At 41.6% G+C, this 24,509-nt stretch overlaps 1 protein-coding gene across 4 annotated transcripts in view; it reads right to left on the bottom strand.

Moving 5' to 3' along the window:
- Positions 1–1,719: 1,719 nt before the first annotated feature.
- Positions 1,720–24,509, bottom strand: part of syt7a (synaptotagmin VIIa) — a 91,692-nt gene continuing 68,902 nt past the window's right edge. For all 4 annotated transcript variants that reach the window (XM_080874810.1, XM_080874809.1, XM_080874807.1 and 1 more), the window contains 6 exons: positions 17,342–17,444; positions 14,843–15,104; positions 13,120–13,289; positions 12,670–12,784; positions 11,794–11,993; positions 1,720–10,925 (listed from right to left, as the gene is read on the bottom strand). In XM_080874810.1, coding sequence (XP_080730936.1) covers positions 10,821–10,925; positions 11,794–11,993; positions 12,670–12,784; positions 13,120–13,289; positions 14,843–15,104; positions 17,342–17,444 — 955 coding nt within the window. In that variant the 3' untranslated portion in view covers positions 1,720–10,820. The remainder of the gene's footprint in view (positions 10,926–11,793; positions 11,994–12,669; positions 12,785–13,119; positions 13,290–14,842; positions 15,105–17,341; positions 17,445–24,509) is intronic.

Genomic DNA, 24,509 nt, shown 5'->3' with positions numbered 1-24,509 from the left:
CCTCTTTTTTGTGCTAAATCATTCTCTGGTCCACAGAGCTCTGTAGAAAAACAAGGTGTTCTTCAGAAATGTGGAAGGTGATGAATGAGAGATGCTAATGGTCAAAGGATCACAGATAGATCGGGAAGCACGGATTACTGTGAAATTAGACTCCGGTGGTGTGCACATTACCAGCTGAATGGGAGAGCAAATGAACAATTGAGCAGCGAGAATGGAAATCTATACTTGGCGGACGACTGAAACGTGCGGTGGGAAAAAAACAACAAGAGTGGACATGAGGAGGAGACACACATTGGTGGAGGGGGTGGGGGTGGAAGAGACGGGGCAGCTGCCAGCTTCAGAAAACACAGTCATCCTGCACCTTAATGCACACTGCATCACATGACAAACTACATCAGAGAGAGGAGGGAGGAGGGAGGCACTGCACAGAGAGCACTAGCACTACCATGGACGGACACACACCTAACATACACGCACACACATACACACTACTGCACAGGGTCCCAGTCTGCGTTCCACCGCACTCTCCTGGCTGCCAGAACCTCGCTGTGTCTTTGTCAAGAAAAGAAATGAAACAGCAAAATAACCGATTAACAAACAAACGGAAAGAAGAACACACACTTTGGATCCGACTGGCTAGAATAAAAAAATAAACCAGAAACGAAACTTAGAATATAAAAAGAGCCAGTGGCACTGGGTTTTACAGAAAGCATTTTTCTCAATAACTGGCTTTTGAACAGCTCTACGCTTTTTCTTTTAGTCTACCAAGTATATACTATTAACCTTACCAGGCAGCTAAAATCTATACAGTACTGTCATTTTTCATATATTTATAGATATTTATACACTTTACAAAGTTGGCAAAAATACATAAATAAATACATTAAATTAGATTGTACACATCACAACTGTGTGTTTTAAGTTAGAGCACTCTTTGTTGAAGAGTTGGGCCACGGCGAGTCGAGAAAAGGAGGTGAAGAAACAGGAGTGTTACCCTCGACATCCCTCAACGCAAAGAAGTCACCATCACACTTTGTCAGTAACATTTCGGAGTATGGCATTAGATCGGTTAAGTGTATTGCTTATTACCTACCTGATTAAAAATGTCCACATTATGGCAGGAGTTAGAGGCTGCTCTAACTGCATCAAGTCTATTTACAACCAGCGAGGAAAGTAAGAGACGCGCGCTCTGACGGATCTGGGTTTAGGGGAATTTTATTTTTAGTGTGTCTGTGGACTTTCTGACCCTGTGGGACTCCCTCTACAGGATGGTGTTACAAATGAAGGCAAGACTGTATCCACTGTCCTTCCTGCAGAAGGCTGCTGGGAGTATCTGCTGTACCATATCATGTCTGTTGGCAGAGACGGTCCTAAAAGTGAAACTGATAAGCTCCATCTCAGCACTGTCGACAGGCCCAGCCAGATACATAAGGCAATGACATATGAAAAATAGGGAAGTGGGTGTACTGACACCTGCAGTGAAAATAACTGGACTAGAGCCCTGTGCAGTTATTTATGTATATATTTGATAAAGCAGTGGGCTGAATATGTCTGTCAAGAAGGCACAGGGCACATTTTGGACATTTGGAAACAAGTCTGTCCTATTTTTAAAAAAAATTTTTTTAATGATTAAAAATAATTATTGCCATATGGCAAACATTTATAGCCTATATAGGTTATTTCTTATTTCTTCCTCAAGACTGTGAATTCTTTAAAAAAAAAAAAAAGAAAGAAAGAAAGAAAGAAAGAAAGAAAGAAAGAAAAGGAAAAGCACAAGATGGGCCTATAATGTGGCAAGTTCATGTCAGTCACTTGTGCTTAACCATGAGTCTAACCCTCGAATAAGAGGCTGACTCACCAGCATGAAAATTGTCTTTACGGGGTCAGATGGATGGTTTATGTCCTTCTACTAGGAATACACTCTGTCCTCATACATGCCCATCCCCATGCATGGCCTCCAACAGAGAAAATAATGACTGCAAATTCAATGAAGACGGCATCATCGGTGTCAGAACAGGGCCAATCCTGCCTAACACAATGGCATTACAGTAAATCCCCAAGCCTGTGAGCAGACAGGGTGAGATGCGATGCCAAGCAAACCAGGACAGAGTGGCTCCACGGGGAGGCATGCAGCTCGCTTGAAAAGCAGGGCGCTGCTGGTTTTGGTGTTTGCAACACAAACGCAACCAAAGCTTTATGGCATGAGAAACACAGGCTACGATTAGCGCCACATATCGCACAATTTCCTGGAGGTGTGGGGGGAGGGTAAAGGGTATGTGGCAGTGTTGCTACGGCGGATCCGGGATGTGTTGGGTATCACTCCTTCCCTTTGTTTCTCTTGCCCTGACCACACGACACCTCCAACAAAAATACAGCAGACATCAAAAGCCCTTGTTCAAGAAGGGCAGGTATAATCAGCTTCAGTATCGTCAACATCACCACTGTTATTCATGAATATCATTGTTTTCGTCATCATTTCGAGTGACAAATGAAAACTCAGCGTACAACAAATGTTAATTTTTCACCAACAATATTTACATGAAGTTTTTCAAAAACAGAAAGCTTTTTCTTCTCACGGTTTCGGAAAGAAATAAACCCCAACACAAGAACACCAAGCACACACATACATACACACTGACCAACAGTCAAATGTGAACAGAAAGAAATAAAAGATATTATTACTCATTATTGTTTTTCATATCCATTTGTTACTATTCAAATAATGCTTACTTAAACCCTGATTGGGAGAAGTCACATTGGTTCTCACCAGATGCTTAAAACAATCGAAAGGGCGAGTTAGGGGAGGTGAGGTCTGTCTGTACAGGGCGACGCACACAGAAAATGACTGGACAAATGACAAAGGTGACCTGGAGGGGTTCAGGGCTTACTGAGCTGTCAGAACATGAGTCAGAAAAATAAAACGTCAACTGCAGATTCCCTAGAATGAGATTATGACGACGACTGCCTGATTTTAATCCGTGCATACACATTTAAAGTCCTCTAAGACGTAAAATAACTCTACCCTTAATCTAATATCGTAAAAACTACTGCAAAGCAGGCACCTTTCCAATAGAGTGACTCAATGATGCTCATCTGAAGAAAGCCATATCCATCAAGGAAAACTGCTTAAGAATAAGAAATGGTGCAGGAGAGTATGACAAGGACAAACAATATCATCAGGCTCAGAAGAATATCTTACTAATCCTTTGGCAAACAGATGTGACCCTTTCAGCCAATAAAGCTTTAAGTTATTTAGAAAGTAAACAGAGGAGGGAAGGCTGCTGGTGACAATGATAAATTTGGGGATGCACAACCAAGAATAAACATCTCAAAGATAGGAGTCCAGGAATGACTCATATGCTTCACAACGCCAAGCTGATAACAGAACTCGTGGCAGTGTTCTAGTTTCCGCATCAGCAAGTGCGAGAGGGTCCGAGAGAGTCATTAAATGGGGGACGTGAGGCTAAATGTGGGTGTCCACAGGCCTGCCAAAGTTTGTTGTGAACGAATGGATGTGACTGAGCCGTGCAGCAACCTCTGGACCTGAATGAGTCTATGATTGGTACAAAAATGCTTTTGGTTGCTAAAGCTAACTTTCCCCTTCATAACTACTGCACTGGGGGTCTTTTTTAAAAAAAACTCACCTATTTGGAGTTTATTAAGGCTTAAGATGATGGGCATGGCTGTTGTGGTTAACAGGTGTCCCTGCAGCTGGGAGCTCATCTCAACTAATTTGAGTCTCTGAACTCCACCTCAGGAGCATTTCTGTGGAATTATCAGAGAAATAATATGGCTTGTTGTTCAAGGTGTTTCCGTTTCGGTTTTGGTCAGTGAGTGTATGCATCCTGCTAACCAGGCATGATAGCCTCAGCTCAGATCTTTGCATTTCATGCTGTCTTCCACGTACGATCACTTCTGTCTACAAAAACCAACATGGCCCAAAATGCTAATGTTCCTGTAGCAAAATGTGGACTCCACAACAATTAGGTGAGGACACAGTAGATAGATATATAAAGTCTAGGATGGGCACAGGCACCAAACTAAAAGGGAACCACGAAGAGATGGAAACCAGTCATCCATGATGTCCTCAGTTGTTCATGTCTATGTTTGCGAGCAAGTATAATCCTGACTCTACAGCCAAATTTAGAATCTGCAGTAGTCAGCACCATGAGGATCCCTAATGAGGATCCCGGTCTGTTCTCTAAAACCTAAAAGATATGGTGCAAAGTCTTAAGCCACCAGTCATTTCTTTATATTGTGTTCAAAAAATCTATCTAGAGATTCAATCTACTGAAACATGCAAACATACAGAAATATAGTATATAAGGCAAAAACAGGTATTACAGTTATGACCACCTTTATTCTTCAACACAGTCTGGATCCTACTAAGCAAGCTTTCCTATAATTTCTTTAAGTACTCTTCAGGAATAGTTCTCCAGGCTTCTTGAAGGACATTCAAAGCTCTTCTTTGGATGTTGGCTGCCTTTTGTTTGAATCTCTGTCAAGATGATCCCACCCTGCTTCAAAAACGTTGAGCTCCATAACCAAAAATGACCCATTGTGTGTTTTTGTATCCAGCTTTGCTATTATTGCATTGACAGTGTGTTTGGGATCATTGTCATGGTGAAAGACGAAGCCGTTGCCAATCAGATCTTTTCCAGATGGTGGATCAAAATCTTACAGTATTTTTCTGCGTTCATAATTCCATCAGTTTTGAAAAGATCCCCAACACCACTGGCTGGAATGCAGCCCCAAACCATGACAGAGCCTCCACTGTGTTTTACAGAATATTTGTAGAGACTCACTCTTGTACCTCTCTCCTGACCACTTCTGATGATAACCTTTCAAATTTGAATTCAGCAATCCATAAGACCTTTTGTCACTGATTTTCAGTCCAGTTCTTTTGTTATTTTTCATTCTTCAGCAGTTTTTTCAGTTTTCCTTCCTTCAGATTGGTTTCGTCGTCAGACTATTTCTGATGAGGCTTCAGTGAGCAGTAGATGGAGATACAGATCCTGCTGCAGATAGTTTTTTAGGCCTGCCACTTCTTGTGGCACCTTGACACTTTGTAAGAACACACAGCACACCATTCTGAGATACTAAGTTTATGTCTTATAGCTCTTTGGGAATCACCTTGTTGATACAAGAATGCTATTTTATTCCTGTCAAACTGTGTCCTCTTTCCCACTTTTAAATTCAACTAAAGAAATTGTAAATTGATGTGTTTTTGCAAGTAACAAACTGCCTAAAGATGCAATTAAAAATTGATTCTTTGCTAAGTTGTCTGTGTAGACACAACACTGATTCATCCTTTGAGTTAGGTGCCTTGTTATGTTTGAATGACTCATAGGTCGGTGATGAGTGAATTAACAAATAAACAAACAAAAAAAACATTCCTTTCAAAAGGGTTATGAACTGGACTGAAAATGGTTGAAAATGTAGTCAATGTCAAGAGAAAATCATAGTAAGACCTTCAGAAAGCCTGGAGAACTATTACTCAAGACCACTTTATGAAAACCTGCAAGCTGACAGTAAGCAAAATATAAAGAAATGAGGGGCGGCTCAAGACTTTTCCTACGTACTCTACCTTGACAATAAAGGCTGGCATCAGCATGCCAGCATAATGATGTGATACAGGCATGGCAAAATTTAAATTTACTGCTTACTCTTAAGTGAGCCACTGAATATCTGTTAAATGGGAGTTTAGTAATGAGTAATGAGCAGTTTAGTTATCATGCCAGAATTTACCAATTAATATTAAATAAGCATAATCACAGCTGGTGTTCGGTTTTGTAGGTATTCGGGCATAAACCAAAGCACTAAAAAGGTTTTGACTGAATCATAATACCACAGAAAAAAGAGAAGAACCTAAAAAGGTTCCAGTTCATCCTGAGGGCAACATGAACGCCTGCACAAAAATCCAAGAACATCTTTCCAACAGTTAATGAGACTTTAACTAAAACGGAGAGAAAGAAAAACATCAGAGGGAAAGAAAAATTTACTAACTACAAAAATCCCCTCGAAGAGTCTTTATTCTCTGGGAAACTTGGAGTCAGCGATGGTTGTGTCAGTTATCTTGAATTGAAGCTTTGTAATCAAACACTAATTATCTACACCTGCACCTACCCGCCAGCTCCGCCAGGGAATGAAGAGATGATGAAAGACGAAGCCGAGCCTGAACACAAGGAGAGCGAGAACAGAGAGAGAAGTTGGTCCAAAAAAAAGAAAGGAAAGAATCTCGACTGGGAGCATCTGCACCGCTGCCATGCTGCATTCATGAGCTTAGGATTGTTGAAGGTCATTGCCGACGGTGTTGGTGCCAACAAAAAGCAATAAGTTTAGAGATGTGAGACAGGTGGCAATATAATAAAACTAGGATTTGGAAATTGCTTTCTCCTTTATACTGTTTGGCTCTGAGCGCAGCATCCATTTTAATAGTGCTGCTGTTTGACTGCTGGCAAAGACAACATAATATTCAGGACTCCTGGTTATTTTAATGGAGTGAGCAACTTCCTGGATAGTTGGGATACTGCTGTGCACACCCAATATTACAGTCACACCTGGATTTTGTTTTCCTTGTCACATGTAGAAACAATGGTTAACTTTATGGACTTTTTCTTTTTCTGACTACCAGCATATGTACTCTGTTTTAACCGAAACAAATGAAGATAATTGATGTCTAATTCTTTGCATATTTAACATTTGCAAGTATCAAGCTCTTGGTTTAAACAGAATGCTCTGCTTGGGAGCTGAGACCCTCTTCAGCAGCTAAACAAATACGCTTAACGGTGTTTTATCAGCTCGGTACGTTGTGACTTGTTCCAACTTTATGAGAATGGCTTGTAAACATGATTTTGAACTGATGACAGGCTCTTGAAGCTGTTTTTAATGTTTTTCCTCTTACTAACTTAAAACCTCACTCAAATTAACTCACTGTGAGACATAACACATTGTGAGTTTCTCATTTATGCATAACTCATCTAACACATCAAAATGAAAGATTTTGTACTGAAACATTTCTTTCTTTTAACAGCTTTGCGATATGATGAAAGCTCACTTTGTTACCACTTAAAAGCAAAAGCAGAGATTTAAATGGGGAAAATTGTTGTTTTGCGGTTCTTTTAATTTTCGCCGATGTACCAGTGTGGTCTGTGGGAGTACAAACAAACGAGAAAGTAACGCCAAAATGACTAAACTGCATGTTGAGCTTTTCACGTCTCCGGTTCGCTCACTAAAACGTGCTCAAAGAAAGTATTAAAGTGTCTCTGGCTAATTATCTGCTGGCCCACCAATTGAGGAGAGGAGAAAATGTCACACGCTGAATTTCCATGTAAGAAATAATCTGTATTCAAAAGCTGTAAGTTTTAAAAGCTTGACCCTGTATCCTTTCAGCTTCCAGTCCTACCTGTCAGGATCAGAGGCATTACACGGTGCCTCATGTTTCTATAAATAAAGCCGTATCCCCAGGTTTACAGGGTCACTGATGACTAAGCTTTGTAAGCCCCTGTAGCATAGCAATTTATCACTTTTCGAGCAACGAGGACTCTTGGCAAAAGGAAATAGCAGAGGTACTGTGTTGACTCATCGCCTGCACGTGTGCTTTTCACAGCTTTAGCAGCGAACACCCACTGATTTCCATTTTTTCGCCGACGAGCTCTATCCCTGTCCATCACAAACATGGTAACTAATGAGAGTCTGCCACGTTTTCTTTTATTCTTAGCAAGTGATACCTCTGCAAATCGTGAGTCCCCCAGGTCCAAGGAGGCAGATATTTCTCCTTTCTGACCACCTAATGGGAGTGTAATGTGCTGTGACACTGCAGGCAGTGGCTGTCAAAACAGTGGGCCCTGTTCCACGGCTGGCCAATTGTTCTGAAGGTTGCTGGACTGGATCAGCGCATCGCGGCAGCCTGGCTCACACAAACCACACTACCCAGAACACACTGAGCACATGCCCAAGACCAGCTTAGAGAGCTACTGGACAAGGAGCAACGCACGCTTACACAACTGCAAATTCATACTGTCTGTCAAGTGTTGAACTGGTTGGCATAACTGAAAATAAACACCGAAATGCAAGATACTGTCAAATTGTTGCATGATGCGAGGAAATAAAATCCACTGCAGGGGCCACAGCTTTTTTTGATGAGGCCGAGTTAGTTCAAAACTACTCACGCTGCATTACGAAAATGGTTACGTTTCAGCGAAGAAACAAACTGATTATATTTACTTGGTAAGTCTGTTTAACTTGAGAGTTTCCTGAAATGAGGATTTTCATTTAGAAAATTAAGCCGCTGGAAGAAAAGAAAGGAACAGGTGACGTGATTCGCTTGTCAAGACTTCATGAATGCAAAAAAAACCCCCCACACAGGCAGGCTGTAGTAAAGAGCACACTAAGAAAGCAGATTTTTTTTTAAGTAGCTCTTAATAGTTGACAGCTTTTCCAGTTGCTGCTGCTTTATGACAGTTTTATCTACGTTACAGAAATATCGAGCTGTGTTGAATGTGCCGGGCAAAGAGGGCAACGGTACATTCTATGGTACTCTCTAGCACTCAGTGAAGAGATAATGTCTAATCTGCTTCTACGGTATCTCACGGTGGCAGATCAGGCCATTGTCTAATATCACACCTATTGTCTGTGATACACGCTTGCTCATTTTTCCTTTGAAGTGCAACAAAAACCCAAAGAATGTTTTATTGTTTTGTTTTATTACTTTTCTTCCAGTGTGGAAACTGGAAAAATGCACATCGAAATGACTGTTTTAGATGCCTAACAATTGTTCAGCATTTTGAGGCGAGGAATACAGGACAGACTGTTGTTTAGAGCTCTGATCACGCTCTTGTTGTTGATCGACGCTTTGTGAAATAGCACTGCTGTGCTGGCCGGCTTCCACGTGACAAGAAGACAAGCCTGATATCTCCATCCCGGCCTGACATTTCAGACACCAGCAGTCTGCCACCAGGAGTGTGGTAGCTGACACACACACATGCACGTGTGCATGCACGTACATCGAGAAAAAAGAATAAAAAGAGGAGGATGAGAGCCCTGCATCCTCTATGACCTACATCTCCAAGCCCTGAAATCACAGAGAAGACGTCACCTCTCACCAACTTCTGCTCGCCCTTTCAGACACTCCTCCCTTAATTTTTCACCATCACTATAATCATCATCATCATTATTATTGTTATTACATTTCCAAAAAGTGCAGATAGAACTTCCCCGTGCCCTCGTTCAGAAGGCAGGGCAGTAGAAGATGGGGAAACAATGGCAGTAAGAAGAGCAAGAAGAGCGCAACATGAGAAAGAGAAAAGAGAAGATTTCTACAGAACGGCTCCTGTGAAAACAAACGCACACCAACAGGCACACATCACCGCAGCACAGCGCACAGTCAAAACGGACGGAGATCGTCACCCCCGTCAGCGTAAAACATGAGCACGGGGCAGCACAAAGAATTCATAGCATCATTAAACAGACGGAAGTGTGCACACGCAAACCCACGTGCACGTGCGTAAACTGCACAAACGTGGCCTCTTGCCTCTGCTCTCATCTTAACGTTGGAAGAAGATTTTAAACTCGTTTCCTCAGTTGGTGATGCTGTGAAAAATGACATCATAGTATCTTGAGGGGGAGGAAGGATCTGTTTGCTTGTTTGTGTTTTCATCTTCTTTTTTCTCTCTCTCCGTGTCGGGGCTTTTTTGTCTGGAAAACATCAGGAGCGCTCCGTTTCACAAGTTCATCGTGTCCCTGCTTTCCCAGCTTCGGAAAGTTCAGTTTATTTTTTAAATTTTTAATCTCTATTTTTGTCGGAGCTACAGCACAGCACCCACAGCACACAGACGACGAGGAGGAAGAGGGGGAGGGACGTCCAGAAAGGGGGAGTGGGGGAGGAATTCGCTAATATTGTGCCAGGGGAAGAGAAATTGGGAACAATAAAGGGGGAAAAGAAGAGAGAAAAAAGGGACATAGGGAAGAAAAAAGAGGAGAGAAGAGACAGCGGTATCAACAATTCCATCTTGAGCTCAGCTGGTTTCATTACACACCATATATTGATTGCTTTCAACAACTTCAGCTGAACATTAAACCACTTTTGAGTAAAAAGGAGGAAGGACTGAAAAGTAGGGGGAATATAGTACTCTTGAGACAGATGACAAGGACGAGGCGGCAAATGAAGAGACGGAAGAGATGGGAAACAGCAGGCGACCTATGAGTAATATACTGTATACTAGTCGTGTGTATAGGGGAGTTCTGCCAATCTATACACCTAATATATTCATATGTATATGTACATACAGTACATACTGTATAGTATTGTATACCTGGAATATTCATACAACAGGATTATATGAGATTAGATCATTACTGACGATTCTCTGTGATCCCACGGGACTGGCACCTTATATGGGTCAGGGGCTGCAGTGCAGTTCAAAACTAAGGGATCGGCAAAGGAATTGATTATCAGACCTCCACAGGCAAAGTGCATAAGGACGGACAGACGGACATACAGACAGTCAGAAACAGGGGAACCATTGGCAAAGGGGTGAGACACGGAAACTGAGATGGGGCTGTATGAGAGGAGGGAACACAAGAGACGGGTCGGGGAGAAAAAATTTGAGATCCTTGAAAGAAAAGAGAAAAGGACTTTAAAGGTTTAAGAGAGCAGATGGCTAATTGTACCCGTGTTTCGCAGCCTGGCAGCAAGTCAGTCTTGTGCATAAGGACAGGAGTGGGAGGAGGGGAGAGATAGAGAGGAGAGAGAGAGAAGGAGGAGGAGGAGGGAGGGATAGGAGACGGGAAGGGGCCATGAAGGAAGCTGGGTAGTGCGATCAGGCCTTGAGAGCATGCCACTGGGCGACATTAGTGCGCGGCCGAGCAAGCATGTCTTTCCAGTGCTTCACTTCCGCTGGTCCACTCTTCCACGATAGGTAGATCTGAGAGAGGGGAAGAAAAAAGGCAGAGGCTTGATGAGGGAATAAATGTTAAAGTAATGGCTTTTTGTCATTCTCACGTGCATTTTGGGTTCAAGTTTCTCATGGCTTCACTCAGTCATGACAACACCTTTGCAAAGAGAGCCGTTCTGTGCATGCAACGTCTGACATGCACCACATGCGAGGAGAGCCTGGAAAGCTGCAATGAGTTGGAAACTAATGAAATGAAGAAAGAACAGTGTCTCAGCTTTCACACAGGCTGCATAACTGATGAAGGTAAAATGCATTTTGCTGTTGCCTAAATTAGCAAATTTTCCTTTTTTTTTGCCTGGAACCTGTTACTTTCTCAGCTCCGCCATGAAATTAGTCTGGCACATAAATCCACATCAAAATGGCACGTAGTTTTCAGTCTGTGTGCTAAACTAAACTAAACCATCTGGTGGCTATATTTTCAAAGGACAGACATGAGAGTGGTAACAGTCTTCTCATCTGTTTACCCAGAGAGTGAATTATTAGCTAACAAACCCAGCTCTTCCGTTAAGAGGAAAACGGCCAGCAGGGTGACACGATCCTCACCAGATAATCAAAGCCTGAAGCTCATTATGCTCCTGGATGATTTCTCCTTATTGATTGTTTTGCTCGCTGCTGGTGAATAATGTATGAGTGTATAATTCATTAATTAATTACTGTATTATCTTCCTTGGTGTGCTCTCTGTCATTGCCGTGGTCACAGAGTAAACTGCAATGACAAGCTGACCTACCTCGGTAGCGGCTGCTTGTTCCCTGAAAGTACTTTTAATCAGTTGCAGTTTCAGACTTTGTAACAAGGAGGCTTGCACGTCCTGAACAGACGGCACCTGTGAAACCTTACCTTGCCAATAACATCGTTGCGGCTGAGTCTGTCCTTATCCATGACGGTGATGATGATGGTAGTCTCCCTCAGCACATGGGCGGGCACGTCAAAGGGGAAGGACTCATTGAAGACGGGGTTGAGACAGCGCTTCATCACCACCGTCTTCTTCTTCTCTACACGCTTGTCCTTGTGCATCAGCCACACCTTCACATAGGGATCTGCAGCGTGGAAGCAGAGTGCGGTGGTTTACATGAGCGAGACGATGAAGATGCACATGGTGATTTTTTTTTCTTATTCTTTTTTTTTAGGGTCAGGTTTGCAATTACCCTCCTAATTGTTAAAAGTCAGAAAAGGCAGCAGGGAAGCAGATACCTCGTTTGAGCTCAAGGTCAACTTATCCCCCGAGCGAGGAAACATACAAATGAGGAAGTATTTATGGAAATAGGGCCTGGGATCTGTACTACTAGTTCTGGAGCATTGTGAGATTCTGTCATACTACCAGCCACCAGTCCTACTACTGCGGGAAGCTGTAATTGTACAAGAAATATGCCACAGAGAGCATTTCACAGCGAGACAGGACACTTTAAAAACTAGCAGCAACCAGACTGAGCTGACACAGATTTGGCTAGGAGGTTGAAGATCCTCATAGATATACAGAAAGAGAGGACAGGAAAGAGGGAGGTCAATGGAGAGACGCTTGAAGTAATGTCACCTTGCTGCTGTAGCTATCGACGGTGGCCAGCAACCGTCCTGTTAGCAGACGAGTCAGTGAGTGTTTGAACACAGAGACAGAGCCTTGTGTGAAGCACAGAGCTTCCAAAGTCAGGAAGGACTTCCAGCTGCTGAGAAATGCTTAGAGAAAGAGAGCCTAAACAAACAAAGGGGAGTGTATACCTGAGGTGCCCCCGATATCCATGGCTTTGAGATTGCGTGCTTTGATGATGTTCACAGTGATGGTGTTGGCGGTGGGATTATAGCAGAGAGACACCAGCAGGTCTCCTCGTCTCCCCTGAGGAACACACACACACACACACGCAAACAAACACAGCGGAGTATGAATCACCCAGCCTAATATCAGATTTCATCAAGGAATATCAAACTCCAGGCTACTCACTAGCTTGTTGTGTAATCTTATATCACTGCCCTTTCTGCTCTAACCTCCTTGTGCCAAACACAGACCATCCAGCACCCAGGCAGGCATGGGCGAGCACGTGGCTCACCCGCCAAAAATAAAAATATGTCAATCCAGCTCACATGCTGAAAACTGTCAACAAATTTGTCACACGTGTTTTAATAAAACCGCACGTCGCGGCTCGACCCCGCGGTCACCCCTCCCTTCCTTACACTGCCATCACTGCAGGGCTTCAGCTCCTTCCAGAAGGTCTTTAACTGGCCCAGTTCCACCTTATTAAGGGGGACTGACACCTCTCCAATGGGGTCATTCCTGCTGAAACGGTCATAGTCCAACACCTGAAGGTAGAGAGTGCGCTCTCTCACCTTCTCATAAGGGAAGCCTAAAACAGAGACAGAAACAGAAAACACTGAAGGGTGAGGGCTAAACCACAGAGAGGGAAGAAGGCCAGTGTAATCTGCAGCAGTGCAAAGAGGGATGGTTTTGGCTGAGAAGTAATATTAGGCTCCAGTAAAAAAACAGCCAACTCATTCATTTTTCCTAGAGCACAGGCCATTGTTCTGATTTTGTAAAAGGTTCTGAACATTACTTTTGGCTGTTTTACCATTTCACAAGCAATTCAAATCATACAGGAATGAGACACTTCACTGCCATCTGCGCGACTGCTACGAAACCTCTGCAGTGTTCAAGAGCATTCGTTATTATTCGACTCAGAATGATTTCCGCAGTTTCTTAAACTGGAGCTTTTATCAATGCAAAAAAAATGTTGTTGCAGTTTCACACGTTATGTGTTTTCACACATCTCCCACAATGCTCTTTTTGTGTTGAGAGACAGCTCTTTGTAACAGCTCGGTAATCGCACTGCGCAATCTGAATCCTTTGCCGTGACTATTTAAAAAAGACACATATTCTTGAAGCAATAGTTTTACATTTTAAAATGGAGCTTTTGAATTTATCTCTTCGTGCCTGTTTTCGGTCTTTATGCAAAGCGAAGCAGCTCCTGGCTGCGTGAGTATTAAGTGGTCTCAATCTTCTAGCATTATTCTCAGCAAGAAAGCAAATGACCAAATCTCCCTAAATGTTCAGTTATTGATTTAAATTGGTTTACAGCTATCCAAAGCCCTAATTATAGAATTCATCCCCCTCAAATGTCATGGTCCCAGGTTGTTGTGATGTTTTTGAGCATTGGTTTGTTGTGTTGATTAGGTTTAATTTCTGTTTGGATTTTATCTTTTCCTCCCAAAGTTCATAGCAACCTCAATGTTTCGCCGTCTTGCCTTGCAAATCTTTCTATGTTTTAGTGCCTTTGTCCCCCTTTTTACATCTCATTTAGCTTTTTGCATCTTTTGAATATTTCCTGTTTTAATTTGAAAGCTAGTTATACTTTACCATTTTTCCAGCTGTGGTCAGTCCCCAGTCGTGTCCTATTGAGGAGTCAATCCCAGTGTGTATACAGACTCGTACTTCATGTTCCAACTTGTTTGCTCTGGTTTGTTTTATCCATTTTTTGGGGGTGTTATTCTCAAGGGGACAGATTAAATGAACAAGAACCTAAGAACTAGACATATAAATGACTAGACTAGGAAGAGCAATGAAAACTGAATCATAAATAAAACTAAATCAAAGAATATTAATTAAACCAAAAACACATAAACACTGGGTCACAGACCCAGGACCATGACGGTTATATTTGATTAGCTTTTGTTTGTTATCTGACTCAGCTTCTTACAAATGTGCAACATGATTTTACATAAACACGCAATTAAAAGTGTTACTACTTTTGGTTATTGTACATGACAGATTTATAGTTTTTTCTGTTGTTTCAGGCTATCAAACTGAAAGCAATGATGTCCCAATCAAACCACAGATGGCAGCATATTTGGAAAAGGTGATGGAAAATATTTAGTGAGAACATTCCAGTATGTAAACACAGACCCTCAAACAGGAAGGTTTCGTTCCAGTGGGGGTTGAGGTTCTTCCTCTTGACCTTGGTCTCCAGCTTGTGCTTTTTGTCAGGCAGTAGGTAGATTTTAACAAAGGGGTCGGAGGTGCCAGAGAAGTCCTTGGCCGGGAGGTCCTGGCCCCTGAGAACTTTGACCGTGAGGGTCGTGTTCTGGAAACTGTAGCCTATGCTGAACTGGATCCGACCCAGCTTTTCACTGATGGGCCCTTCATCATCCTCCGAACCTGGGGACAGCTGCAGGGCAACAAAAGCAGACAAATAATTATAATGCTCAGATATTCAGCAGCAGCAGCAGCAGCAGCCATTCACATGAAACTCTCAATCCAAGGGCACAGATCTGGTGTCACACACACACAGACCTTGACAGAGAGAAGCTGTGAGGGGAGGAGATTTTAGGGCTGCGTTTCTATCACGGTGTGCTAAAGCAGCTGCTCAAAGGCAGGGATTGTTCTGACATTAAGAAGACTGAGAGAGCTTAATTTCCTTACTAATGTTCTTAAGAGGCAGGAGGTGCTCAGATTGGAGATAGGGGAGCTTTAGACCACCCATTCTCTCTCACAGCCACTCTGACTGCTTTATCATTGCTGTGCACTAAAAGGCCACTATCTGATGGAAGCAACGGCCGGAGAGAGGGGAGCAGAGAGCGGGAGACAAACAGAAAGAGGAGGAAAGAGGGAGCATTGTGTGAGAGGCTTGGAGAGAACAGGCAGGAAAGCAAAGCTCAAGGTTGGCATTCTGCACTTGCAGCTGTCTTTACAATCATTTCTTTTCTACCTGCAGCTCCACCTTCTGCCTCTGTCCTTTATTTTTTCCTCTCCCGTTCCCACTCGCTTTCTAACAATAACATAAATTGGAACAAAGAATTCTGAGAACTCTGAGTGGCGATAAACAACCACCAGTTTATTAAAGCCACTATGTGCAGCCGTTACCTCTAACAAAAAGTAAAGCTGTGTTATGCAGGCAAAGTCTCACTGAGCATTATTTGAAACTGTTGATTTTGCTCCCCGAGGCCAGGGCTACAATTTCAAAGTGACAAAGACTCGCTCAGCAATATGTCAATATGGCATTATGGACTATCAAGCAGAGAAAGTGTGAAATTCTCCAAGTCTAATTTATCAAACAGCGTGAGTCACCTTGCATGCCTGTTTCGTTTGATTGTCACTGTAGGAACTGCCTGTATGTTGTTCTATTACAGCTCCCTTACTGCCAGCTTTAGATTAACCTGTGTATGGATTTACCATAGCACTGCAACACGTGCCCTACCTGGTGACTGAGAATTACCTTCTGGGTATGTGGCCAAAAGTACTTGGACACCCTAATATTAAAGAATTTGGATTTTTCATTTCAAAACAACAGACACCATGAAGACTCCTTTAATCTTCAAGGACATCTTTATTAACGATGTCAGACACTCACTTGAACCGATAAGGTAGAACTCATATCAGCTTTCTGATTCATCATTAAAACTCTTGCAGGTGACAGCTCTAATGAGGCTCTTCAATACAAAACAAGAATTGGGATGCCAAGATCAGGTTGCTCATAATGTGGCTGAACCAAACTTGTAACATAACTGCTCTCTTTACTTTGGATAAGTGGATGGATTTGGTTTCAGAGCATGTTTTTACTCCTTACTTTGCACAATATCAGTCAGAATATAATATAACCATCTCAGCAACACAATTCTGACTGCGAGCGCAGCAGCCTCATCCATATGCTGTTCATATCTTCGGTTTGCATCAGACAGCCAATTGAAAAAGCTTAAAGGGAGGTTGGCCTTAAAGGGGGAGGAGCTGAAACCGCTTCTTTTAGGCATTAGATAATATGAGGATCTGTGCTAAGTCTAATATAAGATAAATATGGATTGAATGGATTGGACAGTGAACTGATCAAAGATATTTTACAGAATAAAATTATGAAAGTAGAACAGGGGATAATGCATCCCTTTCTCAAATGGTGCTTGCAGATTACAACTTTTATAGAAAGCCTGTAACATGAACTGAAAACTGTCTATTACCAGTCCTTAAAGCAAAGCAAAAACCAAAGGATCCACCTTTAAAATTCCATCCAATCTAGGTCTTTACTTAAAAGCCCCAAACTAACAGCGAAAAACCTACTTATTAGTGTATGGACTGATATAGCTTACTTTTACACCAGTATTGTTTTTCTGACACTGTTAAATGGGCTACTTTTTTGCACTGCCCAACATAGTTTTTCTATAGTATGATTTTCAGGCACTCAGTCCCATATAAATTGAGCTTGTACAATAATTATTATTAATAATAATATTGCCAGCTGTTTCAGCTTCTATGGGAGTTCTTTACATCTTCAGTAGAAACCAGCTAACTTGCCCTGGTGGAAAAAATAATCTACTTCCTTTCACTGAAAATTAGCAGCCTAAACAGTAAAAGTCAGGTTATAGACCAATCATATCATAGACAGCAAGATGGATTTGAAGTGGGACATTGTCTTACCATCACCATGTCTCCAGTGAGAGAGTTGGCCAGGTCGGTTACAGAGGAGTGGCCATCAGCATCAGGAGGTTGGCCCTTGGGGCTGTTGGCTGGCTTGTTGCCTCTGCAAAGAAAAGCTCAGGTTGAAAGCAAGAAAAGACAGCGAGGACATGTGAAGCTAATTCATCTACAGAAAGAGAGAATGTCTGAGCACCCAGGGAGTCCAACCTCCACCTGTTTAACGCTTGAAACCTGCCTATCTGGAACAATCGATGGTGGTCCAAGTTAACTTTGGATAGATGTCACTTCAAGCTGCTTTTTCTGTAGCTTTCATGAGCAAAGCCAAGTAAAATGTGCCAAAGATTCCACAGATTAATGGCGGGCGCTAGAACTGAGGACAGTTGATGCGGCAAGTGGTGTTTGAGGAAAACTGGACTCTGAGATGACTATATATAGAGAGCTCCACCCTGGCAAACATCCACATCTTTACAAGAAAGTTACCTCCACTAAAAAAAAACCCAAAACAAAGACATTTTCAGACAAAACATAAAACAGAATCACTAAATTTATTGACACAATCCGATTAATCATCCTGGTAGAAATTATGCTCAGTCTTTTGACAACTAACAAATGACAACTTTAACAGGACACACATGTATAATGACATATATAGCAACATGACGTTACTTTAAAAACAGTAGACAGACATATATAGCAACATGAAGATGACCAGATGTTTAACAGGACAGACATTACACGGCTTTGTAAAGTATTTTGCGTGTTTAAATTTCCCTCAGTTGCACCAACATCACAAGTTTTATAAAAACAAAGGTGAGTGCAGAAATCTGCCATGGAACAGCTGGTTCTTAGGTACAGATGTTAATAGATGTGAAGTTTAGTTCCTTGTCATGAGTATTGTTTAAAAAACAACATGTGGGATAAACATTCTGGGAGAAAAATCACTATGTTCATACATCGAGAAAACAAGAATCACAAAGTGGACAAAAAAAAAGGAAATTAGCACAAGAAGACAAAAAAAATTAAAGAGAATAAATATTTTAAGATTAAAGGAAGTGTGAACAGATATCACAAGAAAAGAGAGTCAGATGCAAAAGTCCTGCATAACATGACGCATTGGACAAACAGCACTGGATAAATGACTAGTCAAGGCACATGGAGAGGCTGAACACTGAAACACCAACAAACAAACAGTGAATCGAGAAGGAGAACAAGAACAGAAACACTGAGAAAGAGAAAAGCAATGAGCAGACACAGAGAGGACACACACACTAACACTGGATGGAAATCATAAGGACTGCAGATAAGACAGAAGGTTCAAAAGGGAACGTGAGAAATAGAAAAAGCAAGCTGAAAATTATTTATCTGTATTAGAAGAGATAGCAAGTATTAATAGTATGAACAGTAAGAGAAAAAAATAACAAACACCAGCACATTAAAGAGAAATAGAGAGCTGCAAGAAAAGATAGGGAATGAAGGAAGGAAAGCCTGGAAACACAAGAGAGGCTTAGTTTGGTCAGTCTGATAAGTATCAAAGAATAAGAGACAAAAAAAGAAGGCTATGCACACGTAATATCTTTAACAGGAGACAAAGGGGCATACATGCTAAAAAAGAGGAGAGAGAACACAGAGAGTAAAAGAAAAAGACAATAAATACAATTGATCTTCAGGAAAAAGAGAGCAAGAAGCACTATTCTCTGCATGGAGAGCTCAAAATAATCGATAGAAGAACCAAAAAATATAGAGAGAGGGGAAATAAGGAGTCGATATACCACACGAAATGATAATACCACCAAAAACACAAAAAGGAACAAGTAGTAGGAAAAGCACATTTAGAGTGTTACAAAAGAGGGTGTTGATAGAAATTAAGTTGAGAACTACAAATGATAAAAGTTGATTTTAAGACGAACCTGAATTTTCAACCATTTAGCAACACTCTAAAAGTGTGGACCAGGGACACAGGGGCCAAAGCACAAACTGGCATTGGCTACATGTGCATATATGTTATATGCAAGTAGTTGTCACTCGGAGAGTGAAGGCAATGCCTTGAACAGGCAGTAGACAAGGAGCCCATAGAAAGTCTGTCTGTCCGGCCAGCATTCTCTGTCGAGCTTTTCACCAAGTTTGTTTCGAGGGATGTTTTTTGGTTTGTTTGTTTTTCTGGACCCACTAAGCTTCGAATTTGGATGACAATTGATGTTGAATGCAATAATGTGTACATTTTTGCAGAACACACGGACAAAACTAGAGGAAAATATACTGACAAATAGACAGACAGAAAAGGCGAGCAAACAAGACAAGCAAACAATCACTTCAACCAGCAAAGGAACCGGAGTGAGACGGGGGGGAAGGAGGGATGTTAACCATTTCAGGAAGGGAAGGGGATGCTTATGAATTGCTGTTAGTTGTATTAGTCGCCAAGGGAGGTATTTGCATTTCCATATTGCCTGATTATTATTGCTTTTATTGTTATTATTCTGCACTGGCTCTAAACTGCAGGCAATGAGTTTGAGAGAATCAAAAAGCTGCGCAAAACACTACACCTAAAACATGAGCATCTACTCAAGAAGTCTAAAGCAAAGGGAGACTCTTAGGGCTTGAAGTAAAGCAAGGCACCTCCCTCCTCCTCCACCTCCCAACTATCGATGGGGGAGTGAACGTCTTCAATTATTCATTCTCCTTCATGCTTCATTCAGGGGTTCAGTGCATTCTCAGGTAAGAGCTACTGCTGTCAGGGGAATGGCCGCTCTATAAGGCTTGCTCTACAGCACCTGAGGTGGTCCTCTGCTCCCTGCAACCAGGCTGCTTTAAAGAAACGTCTGGGCCTGCGGATCAGTTAGCGCTTCCAGATCGTACATCTCATTGTGTATTGAAAGTGATTGGTTTCAGTTTATTCAATTTCTAGCAAGGCAATATTAAATGTGGCAGATGGCATTACTACAACTGATACATTTTGGTGCCAATGCTTTTTCCCTCTGACCCCATGGGGGTTGATGTGGTTGACATGATTTAAGCCTGCAGTTGTCTACAGTATCCAGTGGGGGGCAGAGTAGACTCAGATCAGATTCTCCCACAGCTAAGACACAGAAAGTGGGCTGTTGGCATAGCAACGACTCTAGAAACACAGACCATACATATGAGGGTTTGGGATGTGTGTGACAAGAGGATGTTAGGAGTGGCCGCAAGGGAAGGGTGTGTTTAGAGGAGTGCAACAAACAGGCAAACACACTGAGAACAAAGAAGTTAAGGTATAGGATATATGACAGGTACAGGTGAGAGCCTCGCAGACACACACATTCACATACAGACGTATGGAGGCAGGCGGGGCCACTTTGGGTTTCACCGTCCTGTGATACTATCCTGTTTTGTTACCTGACCGAGGGCCAGCAGCTCGTAGAGAGGGGGAAGGGGGAGAAAGACACTCCACTTCTAGGCTGGAGAGAGACGCGAAAAAGAGAGCCCAGCCCAGCCCCTCTTTTTTTTTTTTAAAAAAACACATTCAGACTCCCCACCCCTCTGCAAACATGTCACACTCAAGCAAACACGCTCGCCTGAAACCATGAAGTGATGTATTTCAATGTATATGCTCAATTTCATAGCCGCCATCTGTCATTCTTTACAGGTAGGGCATACTTTCCAGGCTCAGTCACAGTCAAAACCACAACAGTGCATTGCTTACATAACTCATTATCCACATGAAACACAGGTACATTCACACTAGACTCAGCCACTCGTCCCCTATGTGAAAAAGAAAATGTTGTAAAAACTATATGCCGCATACTATCATTTACTCATGAAAGTGGCTGCTTTCTCATTTTTCCTGCACAGCATACTGTTTGTTTATAACTGTGTTGCATAAAAAAATGCAAAAGGGTGTGGAGGACCAGAACTGCCAAAATAAAAAATAACAAATAGTTTGATATTTTTAAAAAAAATCCAGTAAATGCACTAAAATATATAACATATAATTAGAATTCATATAAATATATTTATTTTCATTTTCATAAAATATTTTATTAACATTTCTGTTGGTGCTGGTCAACCACTAGGGACAGATTTGGCACACTTTGAGCCTCCATATTTGCATGCTGAAGCATGGCATAGAGAAAGAAATCAAGAAATGAAAATACTGAAATAAAAAAGTTTGAATTAATAATGAATAAAGTAATGAATTAAAAATAATAAATTAAATTAAATGAATAAGTAAAATGAAAGAGAAATAACTATTAATAGATGAATAAATATACAGAAGGAAATTTAAAAAAATAATATTTAATTTATTCTGCATTTTATAAATTAGTTTTTCTTTTAAGCAGCTTTGGTCTTCCATAAACTGGAACTCTTTCATCAGTAAATCATGGTATGAGACATTTATTTCTCATAAGACATAAAATACACGTGAAACTAAAACATTTAGTGTAAGTTTGTTCTGTTGTTTCTATTCCATATGGGCCCTGCTTCTTCCCTCAAGCTACAACCAAAAAGTCTCATAAATATGGATGCTTTCACTGACGACTAATTACTTCCTGCATGTTGAAACTAGAAATTAGCCTAAAATAGCATCATTTACTGAAATCCCATTTCAGGAATGAGCAACAAGTGAGGTGCTAAATACTAAATACTGCCTTCTGCTTCTTTCACTGAATTCCAAATGGAAATAGAAAAAAAAAACCCAAAGGCACTCAGTCACTGCCAAATGTTTATTTTTATTAAGTAAGTACTGTTTTATATATATTTTATTTTGACTTTTTAACATGCTACTTCCCCGAGCTTCAGTTTCTCTCTTTTTAATGTTCAATAAAGTGCTGAAGGTACTAAAAAACTGGCAAGCATGATTACTTTCAAATCGAAAGATGAGCCTAGTCTCTACCTAACCTATAACAGTCCACGGTTCCCTTTATGGCATCCCAAAACTCTCAGCAATTTTAGTATTCATGCCTCAGAGCTTAATTAAAACAACTAATCTATCAATCCAGGGAATATCAGCAACACAAAATAATAAAACCGCTTTAACGGTCCATTATAACTTCAAACACGAATCTACCAAATGTTTAAAATTTCGATTAGCTTCGCAGATTGGCTTCTGAGGTGGAGGCTGCCGCATATGTGCCACCTGTTCTGAGGCAGAACACAAGAGTCCCAGGTTAATGCTCCTAATAGCTCGTCTCCCCAAACGCCATCCATCTATCTGGATGAATGAGATGAGCATGTGTAGCAGCCTGTACCTGCTGGCGAGAGTGCTGCCTTCAGCCCTGCCTTCAGTACAATAAGTACTCCCTCCTGCTACTCTCATTGAAGGAAGATGGATTTTCACTTTGAATTTTCTCTCATCCTCCCTTGACCTGTGGATGGATGGATGGATGGATGGATAGATGAAAGCACTCCTCCTCATCTCTTTGTGACCGAGTTTTTTTGTGTGTGTGGTTTTTTTGGGGGTTTCTTTGGGAGGGTTTTGCCTTAATGCGATCGACTCCCCCCCCCCCCCAGCATGTAACTGAATGCATCTCTACATTCCCCCTGTAATGCATGAATGAGCACAGTGGCCGCAGGGAGCCAAAGCTTCGGGGACAGTCTTAGCCAGAGCCCCCGAAGACTGTGCTGATTAGTCGGGTCTGCAAAGCCCTTGTCACAGGAGGAGCACTGTGTCAGACTAGCAGAGCGCAGCATAATCAATTTACATGTTGATGTACAAACACACGTGCAAATTATATCATCTTGAATTATAGTAATATCTCCTTTTTTTTTCTAAGAAAACGAGGCCTGAAATAACGACCATTAAAATGATAAACTGTGACCTCAGGATGCCCTGTCGTTACATTAGCCTAAACACACACAATCCTCCACCACATAAAGATTTAACTCCTCCCACTCTGGCTAATGTGGTTAGAGGACAAACACACACTCACAGCGTCAAACAAACGCACACTTATATTGATTTGGGTAAATGGTCTTAACCGCCATCCACTGCGTTTGTCTTTTATGTCAATTTAAGCAACGTAATAAGCTCATAAATTATGAAGTTATATGTACATATATATATAGCCCACTTGGCAATTAACAGAGACTCAGAATCTCACTGAGTGCATCGTGTCTTTAAGGCAGAGAAATACACATCTATATCTATTAATATCAGAGAGATGTTTTCAGGGAAAAAAAGACAACTCCACTGGCTTACACAAAATGATGTAACATGCATGGATGAATAATTGAAGGACCACAGGCAAGTGGATTGAATGTCAATGTGGCACACGCGTAAAGCCCGCCCCCTTTATCCTGAGCCTCCATCCTCATTGGGCTGTGCAGTTGCTGCTCAGAGAGAGATCTAGATTCGAGACTCTCTGGGATTGTGCCTTCTCTTTATAGCAACACTGGAGGAGAACCTACAGTATATGTTCACTGAGTCGCAAATGAATTGTGAGTGCAGACCAATGAGGCATAAACAAGCCACTCTAACATCCTAATTAAGCCTTCTTAGAAGTCCAACCTATGGATGGCTGGACCGCAAACATCTCAGCATGTGCGACCTCCTCTCGCCCCAAAATTAAAGCAACACTCAATCTTAAAACCTGTAGTTGCTCTCTCTGATAGTCTATCGTGTAACCTTTACTTCCTCTTTCCCCGCCTTGTTCTGTAACCTTGGTTTGAAAGTCCACATGACTAACACCAGCTGTGGTGCAGTTCAGTCTGCTCCTGCCACACTTCATAAACAAATGGCCACGGAGAGCACTTTCATCCAGCCATCGCACACACAAGGTCAGTGAGGAAGCATTAAGAATCTCACACACTTCAACACCTTCTCATGGCCAGTGGGATGTTTGGATTGCCTTCAAGCAGCAATGGACCGTTAACATACTGCTGATGGCTTAAAGAAAAGCCTCAGTAATGTTTGTGTCTTAAGTACTTTAGATACATTTTACCATTAATAAGATTGCTTGGCTAATTGCATTGCAGGACCAGGAGCACTGCTGTTTAAAGTGGTGAACAAAGCACTTGGATCTTTTAATTAATTAAATATAGTATGGGAGCAATTTAAAAAACTTCACCATAAAAGGAAGTAGCACTTAAATCAAACTTTTGAAATACACCACAAATGTGTTAACCTTTCACATTATTATTTGATAGTGAAGCACAAACATTTTCATTCGGTTGTAGCTGGCTAATTTGAAATATT

This window comes from Rhamphochromis sp. 'chilingali' (genome assembly GCF_963969265.1).
Source record: "Rhamphochromis sp. 'chilingali' genome assembly, chromosome: 2".
Taxonomy (NCBI): Eukaryota; Metazoa; Chordata; class Actinopteri; order Cichliformes; family Cichlidae; genus Rhamphochromis; species Rhamphochromis sp. 'chilingali'.
This window is presented reverse-complemented; position numbering and strand designations above follow the sequence as displayed.